Here is a 27,188-nt window from a genome sequence, read left to right on the forward strand (position 1 = left end):
AGACTCCAAGGGGTAATGGTTCCACCCTGTGGGTCATCAGTATATTGAACCAGCTGCCAAAAGTGGTTGAGGCAGGTACATTAACACTATTTAAAAAGTATTCAGACAGATATATGGACATGTGTGATTTAGAAGGATATGAATCAAGTATGTACAAACGGGACTAGCTTAGGTGGACATCTTGGTCAGTATAGAGCAGTTAAGCTGAAGGGTCTGCTTCCATGCTGCATGATACTGTAAGGTCACCCCTTACCCTCCTTCACTCCAAGAAAAACAGTCCCAGGCATCCAATCTTTCCTTATAACTTAAGCCCTCCAGTCCAGGCAACATTCCTGCGAACCTTTTCTGTGTAGTAGTGTACTGTAGACAACTTTTTGCCACCGCTGAATTGTTGGGACAGCCACCAATTTAGCGCACAGCAAAATCCCATATTACAAGTAATCCCTGCAAATGATCCCGTGCCGGTTACGGAACTTCGTCCAAGTGCCCGGGGTTATCCGCCTCTGAAAAACGGCACTCCTCGGGTCTTGTTGGCATCAGTTTAAGAACAGACCTGGCACCACTATCTTGAGTCTCCTCAGTCTTTGGTACGACCCAAAGCAGCTTCAAAATAAAATAATACATCTATGCATCCTGCACGCCAATAGGTACTAAAATTATTATTTTAAGTATTTACATAATAATAGTGTGGTTTTATTTTGTCTACTAACTATATAAATCACAATGAGTTATGTAATTGCGAAGCAGGAGGTCGGGGTCATGACTAATTCCTGTCGCGTTATGTAAGGAGAGAGAAAAAAAGTGAGTGAGCGAGCGAGCGAGAGAGAGAGAGAGAGAGCCACACACTTCCTGGTCCGTCACTTAAAGCGTTTGCAGCAACTCGCTCGGAGGATGTCAAGCCAAACACTCGGGCCGAAGCGGACTACACAGGTAGCGCCTTCAAACCCCAGCCTCTGCACTATGATCACCACCACAAGGAATATTTTTATGGGCAGGAAGAGGAAAAGAGCTAACCACGGCTCCAAGAGGTGAGTGTTGCTAGGTTGGCGTAGCTCCTTCTCTCCTTTCTTCAGGGCGCCGTTTCTCCCGTATACTCTGACGCAGCGCACAGGTACTGAGGAGGGGGCAGAGTGGGGGACTCGCGCTCCAAAACCCGCGAGGGAAAAGTTTCCACGCGCATGGCTCGAGGGTGAATCTGGGGGCGGTTGAGGGTTGATGGCACCAGGTCTGAGGAAAGTTGAGCAGGGACCGTAATGGGGATTGTTTGCCCCTTGTATTCCTTGCAGTATTGGATCCACAGGTGTCTGCATTTTGTGTGTGTTTATTGTCGACTTGAGCTGATTGATTGGCCAACCTACGCTCTCAGATTGTTTTCGAAGCCCTTTTCAGAGAGTGTGTGTCTAATTATCAAGTGGCAGGCAGCCAAGCTCAAATGGGTTCCAAGGGGGTTCTTGTTCTTCGACGTGCACCGTCATAAATAAATATTTCCATTAGTTTTATTTGTGGAGGATTAAATTCCCCTCCCCTTTGCTTATTTGCTTCTGTCTTCTACCGTGCACCCGTGCGTCAGCCAACTGCATCTGTTTCTTTAAAATAAAGCATTTGCTTTGAGTGTTGTACTTCGCTGCAAGTCTTGAGTTACCTCGGAAGCTGAAGTGTTTTACATCTCCCAGTAATTTTGATGCGAGGCGGTGTTATTTACTGGGCGAGTTGTGCAACCAAGTTTCCTGCATGGTCGACATCCCGTGATTTACCTTTAACCCACAACACATTTTTGAGATAAAATCCACTGCAGTTACTCGGCCAGGTTACTCCAAGCAGTGCCTCCCAAGCCAGTAACCTCTATTGCCAAGAAGGGTAAGTCAAACACAATACCACCAGAGTCACACATTGTGCCAACCTGTGAATATATCACCGATCTTTCATTGTCACTGGGTCTAAATCTGGAAGACTGTCCTCAGTAGCATTTTTGGAGTACTTTCACCATGTATGTAGTGTATAGTGCTGTTGCTTTAAAGAACTAAGGAAAAGATATTTATACCCTGGGTATGTAGCAGTTCAAGAGGACAAGCTCATCTCCACCTCTTCAGGGGCAAAAGGGATAAGTTTTGACTGGCAGTGACAAACACATCCCGGGAATAAAGTTTTGTTCCTAGATCTGGTAATAACTTATCTGATGAAGTTCTTAACCCTCACTGCAGTAAGAATGTAGCCTAGCTGGAAATAGTACAAGAGAGACAGATTTGAATAATTATGAGACTGGATGATGAAAACACACGTGATTCAATTCATTGAGTAGGAACTCGTCATTGGAGAGGGAAAGACTGAGGAGTGGGAATATGACTTGTATTAATATGGAATCTACAGGGCCGTCAATGATATTTGATTGACTGTAGAACAAGGATATAAGCTATAAAGAAATGACTAAAAAGGATGCTAGGTAGCATTATTTCACTGAGGATGGTTGGATTTTGGAATAACTCACCAGTGGAGAACTCAGGGGCACCAGGGTGAACTTAGTCTTAAAACTTTTGAAAAGAACTGGAATTCTCCTGGTATCCAACATCCAATATTCAGCCCTTAGTCAGCACAATAAGAAGTAAATTCTCTAGTCATTAATTTTTTTGGTATCTTGCTGTGTGCCATTTGGTCCATCGTTTCTCCCTATTATACAACAGCAACCAGCCTGCAAAGTATTACATTTTCTGTAATACAAGCTCTAGGAAAACATCAGCAATGCACACAAAATGCTGGAGGAACTCAGCAGGCCAGGCAGCATCTATGGAAAAGAGCACAGTCAACGTTTCAGGCTGAAGGGTCTTGGTCTGAAATGTTGACTGTACTCTTTTTCTATGGGTGCTGCCTGGCCTGCTGAGTTCCTCCAGCATTTTGTGGGTGCTGCTTGGATTTTCAGCATCAGCAGATTTTCTTTTGTTTGTGCTAGGTAAATGTCAGTTCATATTTTATCAATGCTGGGAAAAATAATTTAGATTTGCATAGTGAATTCAAAAGTACTCACTGCTTCTTTTAGGAAGTGCAGTAGCCAATTTTTAGGCCTATCCTCTAGGTCTCAGTAACAATTGAAATGAAAAAGGAAGGCTTAAGTCATTAGGCATGGAAACAGGCCCTTGGGCACAGAGTCTGTACCGACCATCCCATTTACACCAATGCCATTTTATTCTACTTTCCCATCACCTCGCTCCAGATTCTACCACTCATTAAAATACTTAGGACAATTTACAGCCCCCAATTAACCTTTGAAACGTGCACTTCTTTGGGATGTGGGAACTGGAGGAAACCTATGTGGTTACAGGAAAACATAAACTCCACATAGATGGCACTAGAACTTGGACCTTTCAAGCTGTGGGGCAGTGGCTCTAATAGTTGCACCGCCGTCCAGGGGTTGGTATTTGAATACCATCTTGGACAGGTGTTAAAGGAAAACATGTCATTGGCAAAAGGGGAAGACCAATTAGCTGCACATTGATTTGGATTTGCAACATTCCACGTGTTAAAATTAAGAGGGGAGAACTGACATGGAATGTTTCAAACAGTGCCAGGACGCCCTCGAGTTTTTTGTACCTTTGCACTGGTCACTACAGTGAGACCTTTCAGTATTGTCACAACAGGTAGCAGAGGCAATAGTGTTTTGCTTTTAAAGGAATAGTCACTTTTCCTGTGTAACTTTGATATTATTTGATGCAGTACATGCAGTGGAACATTAAACAAGTTGCCATTTTGTAGTCTTTTGTTGTACCAAGTTTCCTTGTGCTCATTTTCCTGGCTGCATCAAAATGGAGTAGCTGTAGCGAAGCTATTGGGAGAACCCAGATTAGAAACTGAAGTTTGCAAGCACAAAAAGCACTTTATCACCCACAAGGTCATAGGAAGTCTTGGTTCTCCTCTTCAACAGCAGTAACCTTTTGGGTGGTTGATTGAAAGTTTCAGGAGTCAGGTTGGTATGTATTTGTTAGGTTAAGATGTATCAAGTAATTTGGAACAGAATGCACAAATAGAGGTGAGGGTCATTGTGATTGAAGTAGATGGTGGAATGGTTTCAAGAGGCCACTCCTCCTGTGTTGGCTGGAGGTGCACTAGCTTAGATTGACAAACATTGGAGTAGAATATCTCCATCAGTGTCTGCTTTGGTATGGTCCCGTGTTAAACATTTTAGTTGAAGAGAAGGTAGAGTTTAAAAGTCATAAATGTAGTCACATGGTGATAACTGATTATATCCAGTTCCATAGTATTGATAAAATGTTTTGCCAGGCTATGGAGACCCTTGGTTTTATGAACATTGTGGACAGGTTTTATGATTATTAGAGGGGTTCTGAGGTAAATATTGGGGGCATGAAATGTTTTCCCATTAATGGCATGTGTGGGTGAATGTTCATTTATACTGTAAGGTGGATACTGGACTGGCTAATGGTTTGGGCTCATCCTTCTGATATTTAACAGTGATTAACCTACTCCCAATCTTTTAACTCGCCCAGTGTAGAAACCTCCAAACATTTGAACTTCATATCATCCCAGGAGGCCACATAAGTGGCAGTGTTGCTCCATATGCAGAATATGTGAACACTACCAATGTATAGAGTCAATAACATTTTGAATGTATATACAGAATGACACTGAGCATAAAGATAACCTTGTACTGTTTTTGTTTGCATTTTAATGAATGAGGTTTATTTTGAAATAATAACTTTAGTCACCTGTTTGGTGACAAAACTGAAAGCTCACTCTTGAGCCCTTGCTGATCAGCACTGGAGCAGATTATGTCCCATAAATTCCTTCTGCTGTGCCACATTAAAGGCCGTCTTGGTTGCCAGCATCCTGCTGTGCTTTTGTGACATTAATGTGGCTCTGTTGCATCTATCAAGGTATGTGGGGTGTGGAGAAATCTTGCATTACATGCTGTTTGTAAAGCACTGTGGTCCTGGTCTCCAACATCAAATATTCAACTATCAGCAGCACAATAAGCAGAAGATTCTCTGGTCGTTAACCATATTGGGATTTTGCTGTGGGCCATTGGTCCATCACGTTTCCCTATCAAACATTTGCAACTAGGCTGCTAGGTATTGCTTTTGCTGTAAAACACTTGTGGTGGTGGAGGGGAGGAACGGAAGCTCCAAATAGATACCAGTTCATTCTTATTTTTATCAATACGTGGATTCCAGTTACCATTGGGACACATCAGGACCAGTACATTTTGGCCCAATTAAACCGCTGTCCTAATTAGCTGAAATTTCATGGAAAGTGTAGTGTATTTAATATTTCAGTAATATTGTAAATATATTGTTTGACTGCCTGTGACTGGCTTCGTGTCTGTGGGCTCACTTTCATGAATTTCGGTTCTGAATATTATTTGCTTACCTTTATTGTTTGCACATTTTTTTTCTCTGCACATGCATGTTTGACAGTCTATTTTTAATGGGTTCTAGTGGGTTTCTATGTTTTGTGCTGGCTGTAAGGTAATGAATCTCAAGATTATATACAGTATACATTGATAGTAAGTGTGCTTTGAACTTTGATTAAGCATTCTTGGTTTTCATCATTCATTATGGGTTGTATGTAAAAGTATGTGAATGGCATGCGTCATTACACTACTACATCAAATGTGAGCACCCCATTAAAGAAAAGTAAGTACACTCGTATCCCTGGCTGCTTGTGTTTTTCACTTGGGTAGCTTCTGGAGTTCCAAAACATAACAGTGGCGACAAGGAAGTTTTAAAATGAACCCAAGATGACACCCAACCTATTGAAGTGCAGCACGTTTTTCTTTGGAAGGGGGAGAGAACCATTTGAGTTTTGTTTTAAAATGCGCAGCATGTGATTCTTTGGCAGGGGAGAGAGATGGTAGAGTTTTTTTAAAAAAAGACAAAATGAATGAAATTCACAGGTTTATAAACAGTATCAGTTAATAATAATCATAAATATTTTTTAAAAAAGCAAAAATGGCTGGTTACGTCTGAAAGATAAACTTATTTGATTGCACAACAGATAACTGGATGACGTATACTGAACGAATTGAACAGTATTTTCAAGTAAATAGCCAATGAAAAGCAGATGTTAGTGTTACTGAATGCAATGGGTGGAAAAACATAAAGTTTGCTTAGGAGTTTAACTGCTCCAACCAAACCAAGTGAAATGAGCTTCACTGATATCATGAATGTAATGCAGGAACATTTAGAGCCAAAACTTTTGTTGATTGCAGAACGCTTATAACAGCTAAAGTGGAATCAAAAGGTAGGGGAGTCCATTTCAGCTTGCATGGATGAATGAAGAGATTGTCTGAGTGTTGACGGTTCACAGATGGGCTTAATGATGCACTGAGAGATTGTTTAGTTTGTGAAATCTTAGAAGAAGGAATTCAAAAATGGCTCCTAACTGAAGCAGAGCTCAGTTTTAAAAGAGCAGTTGAAATTGCTGTATCAATGGAAACAGCAGCCAGAGATACAATTGAATTGCCATTAGGAATGAAAGTGAGCGTAAATAAAATAGCAACGTTTAAATAGAAACCTGCATGGCTGAACAAATGATGTTATCGTTGTGGCAGGGGATCACATACACCAGACTGATGCAGGTTTAGGAGCAAAAATTGGTCAAAGTGCAACAAAGAGACAAAAGTAAATGGATTGCACAGGGAAGAGAAAAAGATGGAAAGTCAAGTTGCAGTTTCAAAAACACTGATTTGCATCCTGTTGATGAAAAATTTGATAATGTTGAGAGTGATACTAACAACAAGTAACATGGCTTACACCAGAAGTGAATGACAAATTAATTAATATGGAATTGGATGCTGGTTTGGCTGTTTAAGTCATTACACAAAATGAGTTTGAACAGCATCTCCAAGATGCTGAACTGAAGCTTGCAGAAATCCAATGAAGAACTTATACTGGAGAAAAGATAACTCCTGTGAAACTGACGTTCATGACAGTGAAAAACAACAAACAATAAGCCTCATTGGGTTTGTATGTGGTAGAAACAAGAGGGCCGTGACTGGCTGAGACAACTACAACTTGGTTGGAGATCCATTCACTATTTGCATGCCACATCCCCTGTAATAGAGGCAACTGAAAGTGAATTAAGAAAGGTACTGGATGGTGCCACAGCAGTGTTCAGGGATGGCATTGGAAAACTCAAACATATCAAGGGTAAAATAGTACTAATGAAAGTGCCACACCCAAGTTTTGCAAGGCCCATCCGGTTCTTTATACCATCCACGATAAAGTAGCCAGTGAGCTAGATTGCGTGGAGGCTGAAGAAATTCTATCCAGGGTTGAGTGGAGCCCATGGGCAACATCAGTGGTCCCAGTAGCCAAGAAGGATGGGTCTGTCAGGATCTAATATGATTTTAAGGTCACCATAAACTCAGTACTGAAGGTAGATCAATAGCCTCTGCCCAGGATATCTTTGCAAACCTTTCTGGAGAGAAATACATCAGCAAAGTGGACTTGGCTGAGGCCTACATATAGATGGAGATGGAAGAACAGTCTGAAGTTTTTCTCACCAGTAACACTCCTGAAAGGCTTGTTACTATAAAAAGCTTATTTTTGGAGTAGTATCTGCACCTGCACTCCGGCAGAAAACTATAGACCAGGTGCTGCAAGGCTACCCAGGCACTCAGAGTTACCAGTGAGGATGACAAGGAACATCTCCAAAATCTCAACACAGTGCTAAAAAAGACAGGAAGATTATGGGCTCAGAGCATAACATGCCAAGTGCGTATTCTTAAACCAAGCATCACTTACTGTAACACACATAAAAGTTGCTGGTGAACGCAGCAGGCCAGGCAGCATCTCTAGGAAGAGGTACAGTTGACGTTTCAGGCCGAGACCCTTCATCAGGACTAACTGAAAGAAGAGATAGTAAGAGATTTGAAAGTGGGAGGGGGAGGGGGAGATCCAAAATGATAGGAGAAGACAGGAGGTGGAGGGATGGAGCCAAGAGCTGGACAGTTGATTGGCAAAAGGGATATGAGAGGATCATGGGACAGGAGGCCCAGGGAGAAGGAAAAGGGGGGGGGGGGGAGAAAAGCCCAGAGGATGGGCAAGGGTATAGTGAGAGGGTCAGAGGGAGAAAAAGGAGAGAGAGAAAAAGAATGTGTGTGTGTATATAAATAAATAATGGATGGGGTACGAGGGGGAGGTGGGGCATTAGCGGAAGTTAGAGAAGTCAATGTTCATGCCATCAGGTTGGAGGCTACCCAGACGGAATATAAGGTGTTATTCCTCCAACCTGAGTGTGGCTTCATCTTTACAGTAGAGGAGGCTGTGGATAGACACCTTATATTCCGTCTGGGTAGCCTCCAACCTGATGGCATGAACATTGACTTCTCAAACTTCCGCTAATGCTAATTCCAGCATCTGCAGATTTCCTCGTGTTTGCATCACTTACTGTGGTCACACTATTGATGCACAAGGATTACATAAATGTGCTGAGAAAATTCAAGCAGTGGTAGATGCCCCAAGGTCAAAGGTCATGTCACAGTTGTGGTCCTTTTTAAGGTTTGTCAATTACTATAACAAGTTCCTGCCAAACCTGGCTGCTGTGCTCCATCACTTGAACTCATTACTACAGATTGGGAAGAAATGGCAGTGGGAGGTGGCTTTCCAAAAGACAAAGGAAATGGTGACATCAGACACTGTATGCACATATTAGGATGCACATCACCCAGTGAAGCTTGCCTGTGGTGCCTCACCTTGTGGTGTAGGTGCAGCCATGCCACATGTTATGAGTGATGGAAGTGAATGCCCCTTAGCCTTTGCCTCACGTTTTCTTAGTGCTCCAGAGAAAAATTACTCACAGATTGACAGAGAGGCCTTGGGTCTGGTTTGGAGTGTAAAATGTTTCAATCAGTATGGGAGAGAGTTTACTCTCATTACTGATCATCAACCACTAGTGTCCATTTTCAATCCACAGAAGGATGCTTCACGAACAGCAACAGCACAAATGCAGAAATGGGCTCGGTTTTTTGGTAGATACAAGTATATGATTGAATTCAAGAGGACAACTAATCATGGGAATACTGATGAATTGTCCTGTTTATCCTTGGAAAAGGAAATACCTGAAAAACTTACAAAAGTGGACACTCCTCTTGAAGTATTCTCTCTAACGCAAAGCAAAGGACTCACAAATACACTCCAAGATGATCCAGGGGGAAACCAGAAAAGACCCCACACTGTCTCAGGTCTACAAGGCCACCCAAAATGGCTGGAACGTGCAACAGAAATTCCATTTCCCCATTTTTACCAGCACTGGGATGAACTTGCTGTTGATGGGAATTGCCTTATGTGGAGATTGGGAGTTGTTGCACCATCCAAACTGAGAGCTAAAGTTTTGGAGGAGTTAGATAGTAGTCATCCAGTTGTGGTCAAAATGAAAGCTTTATCTGGTGGTCTGGGATAGATCAGATTGAGCAGATTGCCATGCACTGTTTGGGATGCCAACAGGACCAGAAGATGTCAAGACAGCACCTTTCCATTCCTGGGACTGGCCTGAATTGCCCTGTGGTAGAGTCAATTGTTAGAGAAGAAAGATGTCCAGACCTATCATTTCCTGCAGTCCCAGAGTCAACTCCTATGCCTACCACGGAGGAGGCTCCAGAACCTGAGATTGTTTCACAGGCATAAGTTTTACCTGCCAATAAAATTGAACCACCCGCCATCAGGAAGTGTAAAAAATCCTCTACAGCAATTAAATCTTTAGACCTGAATGGGACAATTTAAAATTTACTCCGCTGTGGATGTCTGTATAATAGCTGTATTGTATAGTATACTGTGTACATCATTGAGATGCGTTCTATGTTGAGTTGGAGTTCATGGCTAAGCAGGGAGGAGTGTAGTGCATTTAATATTTCAATAACATTTGACTAATATTGTAAATATATAGTTTTGATTAAGCATTAAAGTAGGTGAATGGCATACGTTATTATACCACCACGTCATATGTGAGCACCTCACTGAAGAAAAGAAAACTGGTTCAGTACAGTGAGCACTGTTAGGCAGCTTTACTGCCTTTGCCATCTACAAGAAAAGGGATCTCGCAAAAAGCCAAAGGTCCTCAGTTAGCATTCCATCAATAAGCACCCCACTGGGAGTGGAGGCACCCTTCCTGGCATTTTTGGTTTGGGATATATCCTCTGTTTTGTCCTCCCCTCCTGCTCTAAATCCCAGATGGTCTTCTGCCCATCTCTTCCCCATGTAACTCTATGCCATGTTTAATGAAAGTGGGAGGGAAGGTCAATTGAAGTGTTCACAAGGCACTCAGGGTAATAAAAGCCTATTGGAGGAAGACAGAAGGTGGTCACTCTTTAACTCTTAAGTCCTGGGGAAGATTTTTAAAAAATTTATTGAGATACAACACAAATGGCCATTTTGGCCCTTCGAGCTGTGCTGGCAAGCAACCCCCGAACCTAATCATGGGACAGTTTACAATGACCAACTAACCTACCAACCGATACATCTTTGGGCTGTGGGAGGAAACCAGAGCACCTGCAGGAAACCCACGTGGTCATGGGTAGAATGTAGAAACTCCTTTGCAGATGGCGCGGAATTGAACCCGGGTCACTGGTACTATAAAGTGTTGTGCTATAAGTCTCAATTTCAACTGCTGAAGCATATCTGACATCTTGTGTGCATGTGATTTCTTGGTTGTAAACAGCTATTTGATTTATCCAGGAAGTTGTGTTAATTCATGGGTCAGTATAAAGTCTTATCTGGGAGCCATGGTAATGACTGCTAGGGTTCACTACAAATAATCTGCCATCAAGCTTACCTAATACTTAGATCTGTGTGCTTTGTATGGATATTTGGGATGGGAGTATAGTGACTTTGGGGGAGAGGAGAAATGTCTACAATTGAGGGAAATGGGCATAATGTTGTTAAATAGTCTTAAAACCTGACAGTATAAACAATAGCATCAGCCTTTGCTGCCACCCAAGGTAATTATGGATGAGAAGATTCCAGTAGACAGATGAATCTACAGGAATCTTCACCTGTCTGCAGGAATCTTCTCGTTCTTCTCATTTCGTATCTTTCTTCACTGACTTCTGACTTTGTTACCTTCTTACCTTCATGTTGGTCATTCTTCAGCTTGCTGTAGGGTATCTGCCCTAGGGGGGAAAAAGCCTAGTTTTAAAGAAAATGACACATTTCAAATTTATCCAGGTTTACCTTTCCAATTTCCTGCTGGAAATAGCTTTTGTGCTAATATATTAAGAGTGTGAATTGCATTAGAACTGCACTGCTACAGGAAATGTTTCTAAATAATAGAAATTAATCCTTTCATCTAATAGAACCAACTCTTTTTCGGTGTTCTTCAGAGGGTATTTTATGCTTGCCTACTATGTTGCCTGTCTCTCAATAGATGCACCGTTTAAAGTTGTTTTTCCTCCTCCCTTCCCCCTCTCTCTGATAGGTTCCCTACTCCTGAAGGCATTTACTTGGCTCCAGGCACTTATTTGATTATTCATGATCGACCACTGGGAGGCTATGCCGCTCTGTGTGTAGTTACGTGGATTTTGTTTGATGTGGACACTCTGCAAAGATGCTTAACGCTTCAACAAAAATATCAACTTGCATTTATATAGCACCTTTAACATGCTACAGTGCAAGAAGCTGTATTACTGTCTAAAATCTGACACTAAGGAGGCATCAGGAGTGGTGACAAAAGCTTTGTCATGGAGGTGGAGAGGTTTAGAGAGAGAACACCAGAGACTGCAGTCTCAGCAATGGAAAGAGTAGCCCACCATTGGCAGGGCGATGGTCACTTAGCAAGTGCAAGGTGTTTGAATTGAAGGAGTGTAGAAATATAGGATTGGATGACAGGCGGCTATATGAAGGGATTTGAACACGAGGGTGGGTGCTTTTAAATGGGATCAATGCCAATACAGATAATCGAGCATGGTGGGTGTGCGGGGCTTGGTGTACAGGAGCCAGTACACAGAATGTGAGCGATGTATGTCAGCAGCAAATTCTGCTGGAAGCTGACATGTCTTAACAGTCCCCTACCAGCTTCAACTCAGGACCTGTGACTAACAGTATCTCTAATCAGCGTGATCACTGCAAACCCTTGCTGCCCTCACAGCCAAGAAGCAAGCCAGCTCGCCTCCCCTTTCCTGATGGCTCTGACCTCTTTGGTGGATGAGATTGAAATGATAAGTGAAAGTGCTGCTCTGCCCTTGGCAGGGGAGGGGATTGCCGATGCCTCTAACCAGGCTGACTCAGAGCCAGCTTTCACTTGTGTTCACTGGGTGGGAGTGAACAGTCACCCATGTACATTAACTGGTCGTCAGTAAACTGTAGATGGCGGCAGGGGCTGTGGGGAAAAGCCAACATGATGACGTCAGGGACATGAAAAAGACCCAAGTTCGACAGCATCCTGATTTTTGCACGCAATTGTGGTTTTGAAGAAGAAACCCTAGAACTTCCTATCTATTTGTAACTAGAATTATTTCTTTAAATGTCAAGGTAGAAAGAGTGAGTATCCAATGCTGTTTGTTGTTTTCAGTGCATTTTTTTTTTTACTGAGTACAGACTGCAGAACTTTGGTCCTCCCTGACGGCCCACTTGAATTTCTCTGTATCTCTATCTTGTCTTTCATCTTCCGGCATTGTGACCGTAGTAGACAGCTTTTTAATCTTCACAACACCAACTAGTGCAGTGTTACTGCTCTAATCCTGTTCTGGGCAGGCTGTGGTGTGAGGCTGGTACATGCTAAGAAGGGAACACTGGGACTTCACTGCCCTGGATCCCTACATTCTGTAACCTGGCTTCCCACAACTTTCAGCGGTCCTGGAGGGGGCATCGTGCAGTTGTTTCTTCCTTCCTTTGAAAAGATTGAAACCTATTCAATGCTAACAGGAAGTGGACTTGCCACGACTGCTGAACGGGCAGGTAGCGAAGGTAGGAGGTATGGGCGTGGTCAAGGGTCAAAGCCTGACCTTTTCACCACAGCCTGACATGGAGTCGTGAACAGCCTCTGACTTCACTAGTCTGTACCCATCACTGCAGCACTGAGCTTCTGAGCTTATAGAACCAGGGGAGTTAATACTTCACATTTGCAGGATGAGCTGCTCACTTGACCCATCACACTGTGGTGCAGGTAGTTTAGGAGAAAGTAGAAGGTAAATCAAAACTCAGTGGTCAGCAACCCATGATCATGCTCTGATAATGTCCCTGGTAATTAGTAAGGGAGGACTCGTTTTTTACCCCGCTGACCATATCAACTTCCTTCTTCACTGCATCAATTCCTGCCCTGTCCTCCAGCCTGATTGCCCTGACTGCACTACTGTATATTGTTCCGATCTCCTGGGTGTTTCTTACTTACCTTTGTTTTTACAGCACACAGACAAGTAGTTATTTCATCACATAACAAGATGGATTTGCTGTGATTAACTCCATGGGATATAGAATTCCCTTGCAAATGTTTTTGAAATGTTGTCAAAATTAAAGCGGATGGAAATGACATTCAAAAGAATGCAAAACAGGGTGACTTGCAAAAAAAATACTAAATCTGTCTTGGCCACTCTCATATTGGCATCAACCAGATCTAAAATTCTCAATTTGGAGCTCCTTTGACCTCACACCTCCCTGTTGCTGTGATCCCCAGCCCCATAGTCATGCGCTCCTTTAACTTAAAACACTTGCACAGTCTCAGCTGCTTAGTGTGTTTCTAGATCAGTTATCACTACCAGCAGACTTGTAGACTCCACTATTTCACTATCTGAATTCAAAAAAGTTGCAGTGCTAAGGATAATTTCAGGCTGGAAGTAGTGCAGGGCAAGTGGAGAAAACTTGTGATGCACGTGGACTATGATTGTGGCCATCACTCTGCTCTGACACTCTTTGAAGTCTATAGCAGCATTTTGCTCAATTAAAGATGCAATAAATATAAATGCAAGATGAAACATTGTTACTTTTTCATTTGCGTCTGTGTCGTTGTTTATCGCTCCTTTCCTCCACTCTATTGTCCCCTCTCTCGCTCTCTCCGTTTCTTTTTTTTCCCCCTCTTTTCCCCCCCCCCCTCTTATTGAGGAGGCAGCGTACGTCCATAGTGCTGGTGCATTTTAAGCAGGTCAGGTCTTTGTGAGGTGAGCATGACTCAAGTGGAGTGAGTGTAGTAGTCATTCAGGAACAGTGCAACAATCTGCTGGCATTCAAACAATGTCAGCCTTTATCTCTGCTCCATTGTGCAATGAACATGGTTGATAGGTGCTCTGGCCTGGAGTCCTCCATATGAAGCCTTTCATTGTAATTCCCATGCAAATATAATTTATTGTACAATATCCACTTGTTAACTTTGAATGCTTTTGTTGAGAACACTTCTGCTTGAGTTTGGCTCGCAAGACTTTTCCCTGCCTTTTTTTTCATCTTGCTCTGCCACCAAGAGCTGCACTGATGTTGAACTGGCTGATTGTGGATATATTGAGCATACGTCACAGTGTGGCACCCAGGTTCCACGGGTTAGGCTTGCCTACTCTATGTGGGTGTATTCTTGAACATTTAATCACCTATCAGAACTTGATATGTGATCAATCTGATACTCCATATACAGGCGCATTATCTTCAATTAAGATTGCTATTTCTCACAGATCATAGCCCTAGTAAACCCCAAAACTGTGCTTGTATAACCAATGGCAACAAACTGATGCCCTTGTTTTATTCACGAGCTTTGCACCTTTCCATCAGCAAATATCTTGGCTCTGATCTTATAAAACTGGATGGATTCCAAGCCACCTTTGGTCAAAGATGCTTTTTAATTAAAAATCTGACATATTGTTCCTACTGGTTGAAGTATAAGTGTCAACTGTTATCCTTTTCACACCATGAAATATGAATAGAGGTGAAATCAAACTTCCATTGACCCTCCCACCACTCCTTTTCATTTCCCGGCTACAATTTTACTCTCTTCTCCCACAATCTTCCAGTGGATAGCAGCCAGTTCAGGGACATTTTTGATGATGTGACTGAAATGGTGATCGTTGGTATTTTGTGGGAAACTATTTTCAACATCAGTAACTTTTCAAAGGTCAGCTATGTGCCAGGTTAAAGTTTTGTTTGGAAGGTATATCAGCAAAACAACCTTGAGTTAAAATACTCAGAGTAATTTGTGAGGATGAATTATTAACATCATATAACAAGGTTTTTTTACAAACTTTGGAGTATATTGGTTCAAAGTTTCAGATATCTGAGACTAATTGCAAAAGCTGGAATGGCAAAGCCAGTTCCCTGTCCTGAGCCATTTATTATTTCTGATGCTCATTAGCGCAGCCTCTTCTGCATCGGGTATTATCGATGTGGGTTGGTGGATCACTTCGTTGAGCACCTTCGCTCCATCCGCCTCAACAGTCAGGATCTCACAGTGGCCACCCATTTTAATTCCAATTCCAATTCCAATTCCCATTCCCATTCCCATACTGCCATGTCTGTCCACGTCCTCTTCCACTGCTAAGTTAAAGCCAGATTCAGGCTGGAGGAAAAACATCTGATATTCTGTCTGGGTGATTTCCAATCTGATAGCTTCAACATCATTTTCTCAAATGTCCAGTAACCACTCCCCTGTGCCTGTTACCCCTTCTCTTTCCCTCCCTGCCCCCACCATACTCTGCTTATTTAATAGTCTACTGTCCTATCTTACCAGATTCCTCCTTCTTCAGTCCTTTGTCTTTCTCATCTATTGTTTCCCAGCTTCTTATATTATTTCCTTTTCCTCCTCCCACCTGGTCTTACTTATTACCTGCCAGCTTGTGGTCCTCCTCCTCCTACCCTTTTATTCTGGTTTCTATCTTTTTGCTTTCCAGTTTCAATCAGGGTGCTTGGCCCAATATGTTGACAGTTCATTTCCCTCCATTGATGCTGTCTGACCTGCTGAGTTCCTTCAGCATTTTATGTGTTGATCCAGATTTCAGATTTCTGGCATCTACAGTGTCTCATTTTCCCTGTACTATATCAGTGTCCAGTGCTTTATCTGCATTTCAAAAGCACCTTTCGTGATCTTTCAAAATGGTTTGCAGTCAATGGGATATTTTTGAAATGTAGCCACTTTTTTAATATGACATGGCAAGCCTCCAGAAGCAGTGGTGGCCAGGGGTGTTTTCATGATGATGGTCAATTGATAGGTTGGTTGAATGTAGCTCCAAGGTCTCTAACCAGTCACTAATTGTATTAAAGTTGTTGCTCACTGTTTGTGTGAGGGTCAGCCTGTAGCACTGTTCAGCTTTTAAATACAAGACAAAATCTTTAACCTGTATGCTGCAGACTTTATGCTGTATGATTATCACCTTGCTGAGCAACACTTCCGACACGCTGGAGTAACTCAGCAGGTCAGGCAGCATCCATGGAAATGATCAGTCCATGTTTCGGGCTGGAACTCTTCGTCAGGACTGAAGAGGGAAGGGGCAGAGGCCCTATAAAGAAGGTGGGGGGAGGGTGGGAAGGAGAAGGCTAGGAGGTGCCAGGTGAAAAATCAGTAAGGGGGAAAGATAAAGGGGTGATGAAGGAATAGGGGAAAGTACAATGGGTAGTAGGAGGAGGCGGAAACAGGCAGCTGGGGGAGGGGGCAGAGTGAAATAGGGATAGGGGAAGAGAGGGGGAGAGAATTACCAGAAGTTGGAGAATTCAGTGTTCATGCCAAGGGGATGGAGACTACCCAGATGGTATATGAGGTGCTCCTCCAACCTGAGTTTAGCCTCATCATGGCAGTAGAGGAGGCCATGTATGGACATATCTGAACGGGAATGTGAAGCAGAGTTGAAGTGGGTGGCTACCAGGAGATCCTGTCTGTTGTGGCGGATGGAGCGGAGGTGCTCGACGAAGCGGTCCCCCAATCTGCGTCGGGTTTCACCGAGGAGCACCGGATGCAAAAGATGACCTTGATAGATGCAATAGATGACCTATCACCTTGATGAGCTGTCTAGTGTTAGATTCTGGGCTCAGTTCAAAGAAAAAAATTGGGAAACCCCTCTTTTACTTGGTGTCAAAGTTGGATGAGAACCCTAGTGACCTTCCATTGAGCTCTGAGCCCAAGGTCAAAGTGATGTACAGCTGCAATGAAGGCATGGATTTTTCATGTGCAATATAGATTGAAGAGGATCAGTGAGTCAGTTGTATTGTGCAGTTTTTTTCAAAGTGTTCCTGATGAACTGGTTGCAGTAGCATAGTTAAGTTACTGGGCTGGCAGTCAGAATTCACTGTAATTGAGTTTGAAACGCATTATGGCAGCTGGGAGTTTACATTCAAGCAATTAAATGAAAGTGAAATTAAAACTGTGGTAACACAAACTGCCAAAATGTTAGTAGAACCATTTGCTAATGGCTTTTGGGAAGAAATGTTACCTCTTTACCCATCCTTGCCTGTACATGACTCCGTTTCCACCTTTGTGGTTCATTCTTGCTTGTCCCTTGAGCTGAGGAGGGTGTTAAAGTGTTGGGCAGCAAGTTGTCAGTGATGTCCACATCTATTGAATGAATAAGGAAGTATAAATTTGGGAGGTGAACTGTTTGGTGTTAACTGTATGGTTGCTATTGTGGAATAGTTTTCTGTTTCATGGAGTTGTTATAGTACTGGGATAGGACCCTCATCTTTAACATTGGAACCCTGATCTTGAATCTTTGTTCCCTACTTATAGTCTGTTCCTAAGGCCCTTTCTAACCTGTTCCAATATCTAGTTCCAGTGCCTGATCTGAGAACTGACTCCATATTCTTTTCCTTGTATCCATTAATTATCTTGCTTAACAAATATCTCAGATTTATAATTGATGCTCAGTCCATTGGTATTTGCAGTTAGTTCTGAACCAGTCATTTGAGATCTGGACCCATGCCTCAACTTGCAGAGATTGTTTCTCTCGCCCACCCTAAATATCCCCTTCATCTCTTATGAACTTCAAATGGAACCCCACTTTAACCTTCTGAATTTCAGGGGATATTACATTCTGTTGAGGATCCATGCAGCTTGAGCTACGGCTGGCCTGATCTTGACCGCGTATTCACTTTTTTTTTTCTGATTACCATCATTCTCAATTGTCTTAAAACCTCAAAATCTCTATCTCAGCCTTGAAACTCTTCCTCCATTGCTCCCTTGATGACGGGCTAAAGATTCACCACCCATGGGGAGAAGAGATGGAACCTAAATACAGAGGCATATCTTTGGGATGTACCCAGAGGAAACTCACATGGTCAAAGGAAACATGCAAACTCTACCTGCACATAGCACCGGAGATCTGGACTGAAGACAAGTCCATAGAGCTGTGAGGCAGTGATGTTAACTGTACTGCCACCCTTCTGCCTCAGCAGGGCTCATGTTTGACCTGTGACCCAACTCTAATTTTCATCATATTCCTTTGTATGACTGGTTCACAAAAATCCATCAGACCTGTGGTTGATTGGCCCCTCATTAATTGCCCTTTGCAGGAAAGTTTCAAATGATCATCACTGTTTGCATGTAGAAGCATTGCCTAACTCTTGAAAGTTTTGGTCATCATTTTTTTAGATCTGGCTGCCTGGTGCCAGACTTCCTAAACAGTGGAAATAGTTTCCCTCTGTCTACTTTTATCAGTTCCACTTCATAAATGAAGCTATATCAAGCCACAGTAAGATTGTGGCATTTAATGCATTCAGAGCTCCGTAGCTCTGGGCCACACGCAATGGGAGCAGTACTCAGGCAATAAGGAGGGGGTACAACACAGATTCATTAACGTGTTACCCGATACCAATAAATATAAATGGAACAAAAGACTTGGCAGATTTGGAATGAGAACACAGATTACTGGGAGATTTGATAGAGATGTTCAAAGTTAGGAAGGAATGTTGTGAGACTGAATAGGTATAGAATGGTAGGATTAAGATTAAATGGAAGTCATTTGGGATGGGGAATATTGGAAAACTTTTCACCTAGCACTGTCAGGCACTGGCTAAGTTGGGGATAGGTTCTGACAGTAATGTTCAAGAATTGGTTAAGTAAGAGGCTGAAGGGATGGGAATAAAAGAATATGGAAATAGGGCAGACACATGGGACTAGGATACAGCTCTGTGCAGAATAAACATCAACAGTTTTGTTTGGTTGAACTGCAGCTTTTCATCTTGTAATGTGCTCAAAATGTACATGGAGTGTAGAATTTGCAGAATTTATTTAAACCTTGCATCCATCTCACAATGTGAGGGAGTAAAAATCTTTGTGTTTTGACTCCGTCGCAATGAACAGACATGTGAATTTAAAAGTCAAATAGCTTGTAGGAAGAAGCTGTCCCGTAGCCTGTTGGTCCTGGCTTTAATGCTGTGGTAGCGTTTGCCAGACGGAAGTAGCTGAAACAGTTTGTGGTTGGGGTGACTGGTGTCCCCGATGACTTTCCAGGCCTTCTTTCTGCACCTGCTGCTGTAAATGTCCTCAGTAGAGGGAAGTACACATCCACAGATGCACTGGGCTGTCTGTACCACTCTCTGCAATGCCCAGCAATCAAGGTTGATACAGTTCCTGTACCAGTCAGGATGCTCTCAATGGTGCCTCTGTGGAAGGTCTTGAGGATTTGGGGGCCTATACCAAACTTTTGCAGTCGCCTGAGGTGGAAAAGATGCTCTTGTGCTTTTATTTTGTCACAAAGCCGGTGTGTACAGTCCAGTGAGATCATCGGTGATGTGTATACTGAGAAACTTGACACTACTCACGCTGTCAACTGCAGACCCATTGATGTTGGTTGGTCTGAGCCTGTGTCCATTCCTCCTGTAATCCACAATCAACTCTTTGGTTTTTTTGGACATTGAGGGAGAGGTTGTTATCCTGGCACCACTGTGTCAGGGTGTCAATCTCTCCTCTAGGCTTTCTCATTACCGCTAGAAATAAGGCCGATCAATGTCATGTCATCTGCGAATTTGATCAGATTGGAGCTGAGTGTGGCAGTACAGTTTGGGTGTAAAGGGAATAAAGAAGGGGACTCAGGACACAACCGTGGGGGGCACCTGTGTTGAGGGGCAGAGGTGAGGGAGCCCATCCTTGCCTCCTGTCAGTAATCCGATAGGAAGTCTAGGATCCAGCTGCACAAGGTGGGGTACAGGCTGAGGTCTTTGAACTTCCTGTCAAGTTTGGAGAGAATTATGGTGTTGAATGCTGAACTGTAGTCCAGGAACAGCACTCTAACGTATCCATCCCTCTTCTCCAGGTGAGTGAGGATGGTATGTTGTACTGTGGCTATGGCGTCATCAGTAGACCAGTTCCATTGGTAGGCGAATTGTAGGGGGCCCAGTGTGGGTGGTAGCATACTGCAGATGTCGTCCTCAACTAGCCTCTCAAAGCATTTGCTTATAATGGAGGTGAGTGCTACAGGGTGCCAATCGTTCAGGCATACTGTCTTGATTTTCTTAGGTACAGGGACAATGATGGACGATTTGAAACTGGAGGTCACTACACACTGGGAGAGGGAGAGATTAAAAATGTCCGTAAACACACTAACCAGCTGTTCAGTATGCACTTTGAGGACCCGCCCTGGGATGCCGTCCAGCCCCAATGCCTTGTGGCTGTTGACACGTTGGAATATGCTATGTACCTCAGCCTTGGGGATAACGAAGGTGCAGGTCTTGTCGGCAGTTCTCCTCAGGGGGTTCGGTCCTAACACACTCAATTCAAGGTTGATTTATAATAATAAAAAAAAAAAAAAAATTCATTTGGCTCGTCCGGAAGTGAGGTGGCAATGTTGGCTGTACTACTGCATTTCCCCTTGAAGTCCACATTGGTGTGTAGTCCTTGCCATATGCTGTGTGTGTCATTGTTGCAGAGTTGTGGCTGGATTTTGTCTTTGTGTTGCCGTTTTGCCACTTTGATGGCTCTACGTAAATCATAGTGACATCCCTTGAGCTGCTGTTGGTCTCTGGAGGCGAAGGCTTTGCCCCTTGCACTGAGAGCAACACACACTGAACTATTTATCTGGGGGGTGTGGGTGTGTGTGTGTGATGTAGTCCTTGACCAGCCTCTCAATATGCTCTGACCAATGCCTTCTAAAGTCAAGTGGGCTGCTTATTCTTGGATTGCGTCAAGCTTGAGTGTTGTTGGAGCTGCAGATACCCAGGCAAGTGGAGAGTGTTCTGTCACTCTCCTGATTTGTGCCTGTAGATGGTAGCATGCTTTGATATGTTAACAGGTTAGTTACTGCAAGATACAGAGTGTCTGACCTGCTCATGTTGCCACAGTAGTTATGTGTTTTATCCTGGAATATTTCTGACCAGTGTTGACCTCCAAGATGTTGGTCACCAGAGAATCAGGAGTGGTATTGGCATTGAATGTGATGGGCAGGTGTTAAAATTTTCCCTTGAAGTTGCTTGTTGCCTAGTGCCATGCCTGTCCAGGTCATGTTGTGTGCAGGTGCAGACAGCCTGACCACCTGAACAGTTGGTAGTTTATGCTAGAAATAAAGGCTTCATACTGAGCAAGAACTAGAACGAGGCTTTGGGAAATGGCAGGGGAGAATTTTCATTAAGAAAAATTGGGGACAGAATGGTTACATAAGAGCGGTTCAGAGATTGCGGTAGAGGGAGGGAGGCATTTCTTTGAAACAGCCCCTTTCCTCTGTTCTACGTATCTACTCGGGCTGTCCAGATGATGACTCTGAAAATGCTGCTTTTTTTTTTGAATTTTTCTTTTAGGCATGCAAAGACTTGTAGCAGAGTGCGGGCGGTTTTGGTGGGGAGAAAGGTGAACTGGAATTTAAGGAAGGGGGAAAATAAAAGGGTTGTCTTGGAGAGAGTTTGTATAGTTGAAAAAGCATGTTGCTTAAAGGGAGATCATAATTCTTTGGAGTGGAAGGAAATTTTTGGTGTGGTTGTACTACCTCATGCTAAAAGCTATTCAAAGGATAGAGAGGGCGAAAACCAGTGCACCACTTGACTTTGTAAAACAGCTTATTACATTTAGGAGTGTGAGCATTAGACATACTGGACACTACATTGGATAGGGCTGAGGTATATAAGATCATGAGGGGTGTTGATAAGGTAAATGGTCACAGTCTTTTCTCGGGTAGAGAAATCTTAAGCTGGAGGACATAGGCTTAAGGTGAGAAGGGAAAGATTTAAAGGGTTAAAGTGAGAGTGGACCTGTGAAAAAGCTGTTCACTCAGTGAGTGGTGGGTATGTGGAATGAGCTGGCAGAGGAGATGGTGGAGGTAGGTATAATTGCAACATTTAAAAAGCATTTGGACAGGTTCATAGCAAAGATTTACGAGGGGTGATTGATAAGTTCGTGGCCTAAGATAGAAGGAGTCAATTTTAGAGAACCTAGCACATTTATTTTTCCTACATTTACACACTTAGTCCAGCGGTCGTGGAGCATACGGATCCCTTCTTTGTAGAAGTCGGCGTCTTGGACCTCCAGAAGTGGTCCACAGCAGGGGTGATTGATATGTTTGTGGCCTAAGATAGAAGGAGATGAGTTATTAGCTTCAAACTTTCTGCATTTTCAGTCAATGAGTTGAACTGCTCGTGCATGTAACGAGAGCTGTATAACTCATCTCCTTCTACCTTAGGCCACAAACTTATCAATCACCCCTGCTGTGGACCACTTCTACAAAGAAGGCATCAGTATGCTCCACAACCGCTGGACTAAGTGTGTACGTATAGGAGGAGACTATGTTGAAAAATAAATGTGCTAGGTTTTCTAAAATTGACTCTTTCTACCTTAGGCCATGATCTTATTAACCACCCCTCGTAGAGAGTTGTGATTCAAACACAGGCACGTGCGATTAGCTCGGATAGGCATCCTGAGTTAGACCAAAGGGTCTGTTTCCATGCTGTATAACTGAGTCTGTGAATCAGTAGCCACTTTGCACACAGGAATAGCACATTGATATTGAGAAGAAGAATAAGAGTTAACTGCTTAAAAATATTGTCCCCAGTCAGGAGAACTAAATTTGCCATAAAGTAGCATCAATACATTGTACTTTGCTCCAAAATACATTCCATTGCAATTTAATTGAAAAGTGTTGGCATTTAGAGGGATCCTGGTGTCCTTGGACACAATCACTGGAAGTTAACAAGCAGTTAAGGAAGACCAAAGAGTATATTAGTGTTTATTGCAAGAGGGTTTGAATACAATTGTAAAGATGTCTTCACGGGTTTATACAGGTTTCCCCCGCCATCCGAAGGTAGAGCGTTCCTATGAAACAGTTCGTAAGCCGGAATGTCGTAAAGCGAAGAAGCAATTACCATTTATTTATATGGGAAAATTTTGTGAGCGTTCACAGACCCAAAAATAACCTACCAAATCATGCCAAATAACACACAAAACCTAAAATAACAGTAACAGATAGTAAAAGCAGGAATGATATGATAAATACACAGCCTATATAAAGTAGAAATACTTCTCTGCAACGATTGCCTGCACAGATCTCCGTAGCGAAAATCTCATGCAAGCGCTCTCGGCAGAAAATCTCACGCAAGTGCTGTTAGCATAAATGCGCTCTCCAGTAACCTTTAAACTATGAAGCTGCCAAATCTACCAAATAACACGTAAAAATACACAGCCTATATAAAGTAGAAATAATGTATTTACAGTGTAGTATCACTTACCAGAATTGGGAAAACAGCGCCGAGCACACTGATGATGGTGTGTTAGACTGAGTCGTTGCAGGCTGGGGTGGTGCAGTGGCCCCCACCGTCCGGGCCACCGACCCGATACTTTGCCGCGAAGAATGCAGCAGTAGCCGGGAGGCACACAGCACATCTTTAAGAAAAAAGCCGAAATAAACATGCTAATTAATTAGGTGCTGCCCGGCACATAATTAATTAGCATGTTTATTTCGGTTTTTTTCTTAAAGATGTGCTGTGTGCCTCCCAGCTACCGCTGCATTCTCCGCGAATTGGTACAGTATCTGTCCACGGCCTGGGTGTTGGGGTGGTGGGACACTGGGGTGTCATCTCGTCGTCTTGTTTCCATTAGGGCAGGCAGCTCATCTTCTCCTGTGACTGCTTGCCTCGATGTCGCAGGTCAAGGTTCGTCGTCTGCTGTGGCTGATGTCAAAGGCTTGCTTGACTGCTGAGCCTTGCACATTTTTCTATCACAGAGTTCTTTGTAAGCACACAAACCATCCTGCAAATATCCCCTAAACCTACATACCCTTTCAAAATTAAAGTTATACTTTATCATTGCAGCGAAAATCTCACGCAGTTGCTGTACTTTTGCTGCTGCATTCAGTTTTGATTATTATCCTTTCCTCTTCCAATTGCATCAGCTCTTCATCGATCAGATCTCGGTCATGGGATGCCAAAACCTCTTCAACATCATCTTCGTCAGCTTCCACAAGCCAAACTCACTTTGTCCTTGCTTCATTCACCACGATCGAAACGCTTAATTATGTCTAATTTTACGCTAAGTGTAACACCCTTACGAGCTCTTTCAGGCTTTTCCAATACCTCAGAACTCATCTTGCAAATGGCTGCTCACAGGCTCGTGCTTAAGCAATGCCATTCCGACTCCGGGGGAGAGCGGCTGCTCGGGGTGCGCGCTGCCTTTTATCGCGCGCTCACTTTTTATCTCGCGCTGCCTTTCTTCGTAACAGTGAAAACACCTTCTGAAAGCGAAAACAGGGTACTAATGTAGGCCTTTTGTAACAGTGAGGTTTCGTAAAGCGAACGTTCGAAAAGCAGGGGACACCTGTATATGTTTATGTATGCATCTGTTCTCCTTATGTGAGGATATACTTATGATACAGGGAGTGCAGTGAATATTCACGAGATTGATTCCAGGATGAACGTTTTGACCTTTGAGGAAAGTTTAAGCAGATTGGATCCAAACTCGAGAGCTTAGAAGAATCAGATCTGGTCTCACCAAAGTGTATAAGGGTCTTACGTGGCAGATACAGAAATGGTTTCCCTGCCTAAAATTGGGGGTCACCGTTTCAAAGTAATGTACAGAGGTGAGAAAATGTTTCTTCAGATAGAGTGTACAGAATGTTTGGAATTCTATCTAAGAAGGTTGTGGAGGCTTAGTCACAGAGAGGAATTAAGATAGATTTATAGAAGATAGACTTTTTAAAGATATTAATGAAATCAAAGTATGTGAGGTTGGTGTAGCAAAGTCATGTTGAGGGGAAAGATATCATGGGTAGAGCAGACATAAGGGCATACATACTCCTGCTATTATAAGAATAGAAATCTTGAACAGGCCCTTCAACCTACTATGATTGTGCATCAAATTAAATAATCCCACCTGCCTGCATATGGTCCTTATTCCCTGCAATAAGCTTTGGAGACGGACTGCAATCTGCTGATGCTTTCATACTCCAGAATCAGGTTTATTATCACCGGCATGTGATGTAAAATTTTGTTAACTTAACAGCAGCAGTTCAATGCAATACATAATCTAGCAGAGAGAGGAAAAAAATACTAATAAATAAAATAAAACATATTAAATAAACAAGTAAATCAATTACGTATATTGAATAGATTTCTAAAAATGTGCAAAAACAGAAATACTGTATATTTAAAAAAAAAGTGAGGTAGTGTCCAAAGCTTCAATGTCCATTTAGGAATCGGATGGCAGAGGGGAAGAAGCTGTTCCTGAATCGCTGAGTGTGTGCCTTCAGGCTTCTGTATCTCCTACCCGATGGTAACAGTGAGAAAAGGGCATGCCCTGGGTGCTGGAGGTCCTTAATAATGGATGATGCCTTTCTGAGACACCGCTCCCTGAAGATGTCCTGGGTAGTACCCAAGATGGAGCTGACTAGATTTACATGTTTAGCAGTGCTGAGTGGGATGGATTTCCAGGCAAACCTTTTAATGGTATTGAGATGGGATAAATATTGACTGGAATATACTGCAGAGAGAAGACAGAGTCTCAGTTTAGATTTCACCAGAAGTGAATATAGGCTGATTTAAAAGATGGTGAATAACCCAGTGCTGGTGTGTTTGAGTACCTTTGAAAGCTGAGCGATCTGAAGATGGATTAGTTACCTGCACCAGATGGATTACACCCCAGGGTACTGAGGTGAATAACCCAGTGCTGGTGTGTTTGAGTACCTTCGAAAGCTGAGCGATCTGAAGATGGATTAGTTACCTGCACCAGATGGATTGCACCCCAGGGTACTGAAAAAGGCAGTTAAAAAGATAGTGAAGGTGTTGGTAATGATCTTTCAAGCATCACAAGATCAGACATCCCATCCTGCAAAAACTCATTTCAGGGAGGTCTCAACTCATAGCAGTCTGTGTCAATGAATTTGTTAATTTTGCAAGACATCAGATTGACAAGTGTTTTGTGAGACAGCTGACTTCTGAATTCTGCCTTAATGTGCCATGTTCACAATAGCTGTTGTCTTGGTTGATGAGCAGGCTTAGTTTTTTGCTAGTTCTGAATCAGGAAACATTTTCCTGAACAGCTTGCCTGTGTGCTTGCACGCCTGGAATGGCAGGTTATGCTCAACGATGAAAGATGTAAAGTACACCTCAGCTATAGTGACCTTCGCTGTCAGACTTTGGTTTTCTCTGAAAAGAACTGTGAAATACTTGAGCAGCCTTCCCTGCGCTCAGCCTCCCTAATATGTTGTGGTCCCTAAAAGAAATAAAAGCATAAGGTGTATCCTTATTACAGGTGTGCGCCGCTTAATGTCCATTCGGACAATGTCCAATGGCATATACGTCCGTACTCACTCACTCACACAGACACACACACACCCACCCACCCTGCAATAGTCGGGATCAGAACTTACTTTTTTACATCGAAATGGGGAATCTTAAATGAGTGATTTAGAAGTTCTGTATCTTCAAGTTCAAGTTTATTGTCATCTGGCTGATTGTCCACAAATGAAACAAACTCTGTCCGGACCATGGTGTAGCTACAATACATATATCACGCACACCACATAAAACAATATATTACCATATTATTTAATAAAGTGTAATTCAAAATGTATGTAAAGTGCGCAGCACACGTAAACAGATCGCTGTCCTAATGACGAGAACTCGGTGGGGGCCGGGTATTTATTATAATTGGTTTTTCTTCTGAAAACGGCTGCGCTTAAACCCAGCCCATCGCGGGCTTCAATGTACCTGTAAGTGGAAGTGTTTTAGGAAAAAACCCTGAAGAATTTGCTTGCTGCGAGCACATTTTTAAAGATGTCTTAGCGGACGATTTTGGAATTTCGCTCCAATTTAAACCCTGCTCTAATCCCCTTTAAGACACCAATACGCCCCGCCCGTATAGGACAGCCTCGCGTA

General features: G+C 42.9%; 1 protein-coding gene across 2 annotated transcripts in view; it reads left to right on the forward strand.

The window, feature by feature from the left end:
- Positions 1 to 864: 864 nt before the first annotated feature.
- LOC140191540 (aryl hydrocarbon receptor-like) overlaps positions 865 to 27,188 on the forward strand; it is a 123,152-nt gene continuing 96,828 nt past the window's right edge. For both annotated transcript variants that reach the window (XR_011883833.1, XM_072248999.1), the window contains exon 1: positions 865 to 1,028. Coding sequence is in view for 1 of the 2 variants with exons in the window: in XM_072248999.1 (XP_072105100.1) it covers positions 892 to 1,028 (137 nt within the window). In the remaining variant the exon portion in view is untranslated. The remainder of the gene's footprint in view (positions 1,029 to 27,188) is intronic.

Source organism: Mobula birostris, chromosome X, assembly GCF_030028105.1.
Source record: "Mobula birostris isolate sMobBir1 chromosome X, sMobBir1.hap1, whole genome shotgun sequence".
Classification (NCBI taxonomy): Eukaryota; Metazoa; Chordata; class Chondrichthyes; order Myliobatiformes; family Myliobatidae; genus Mobula; species Mobula birostris.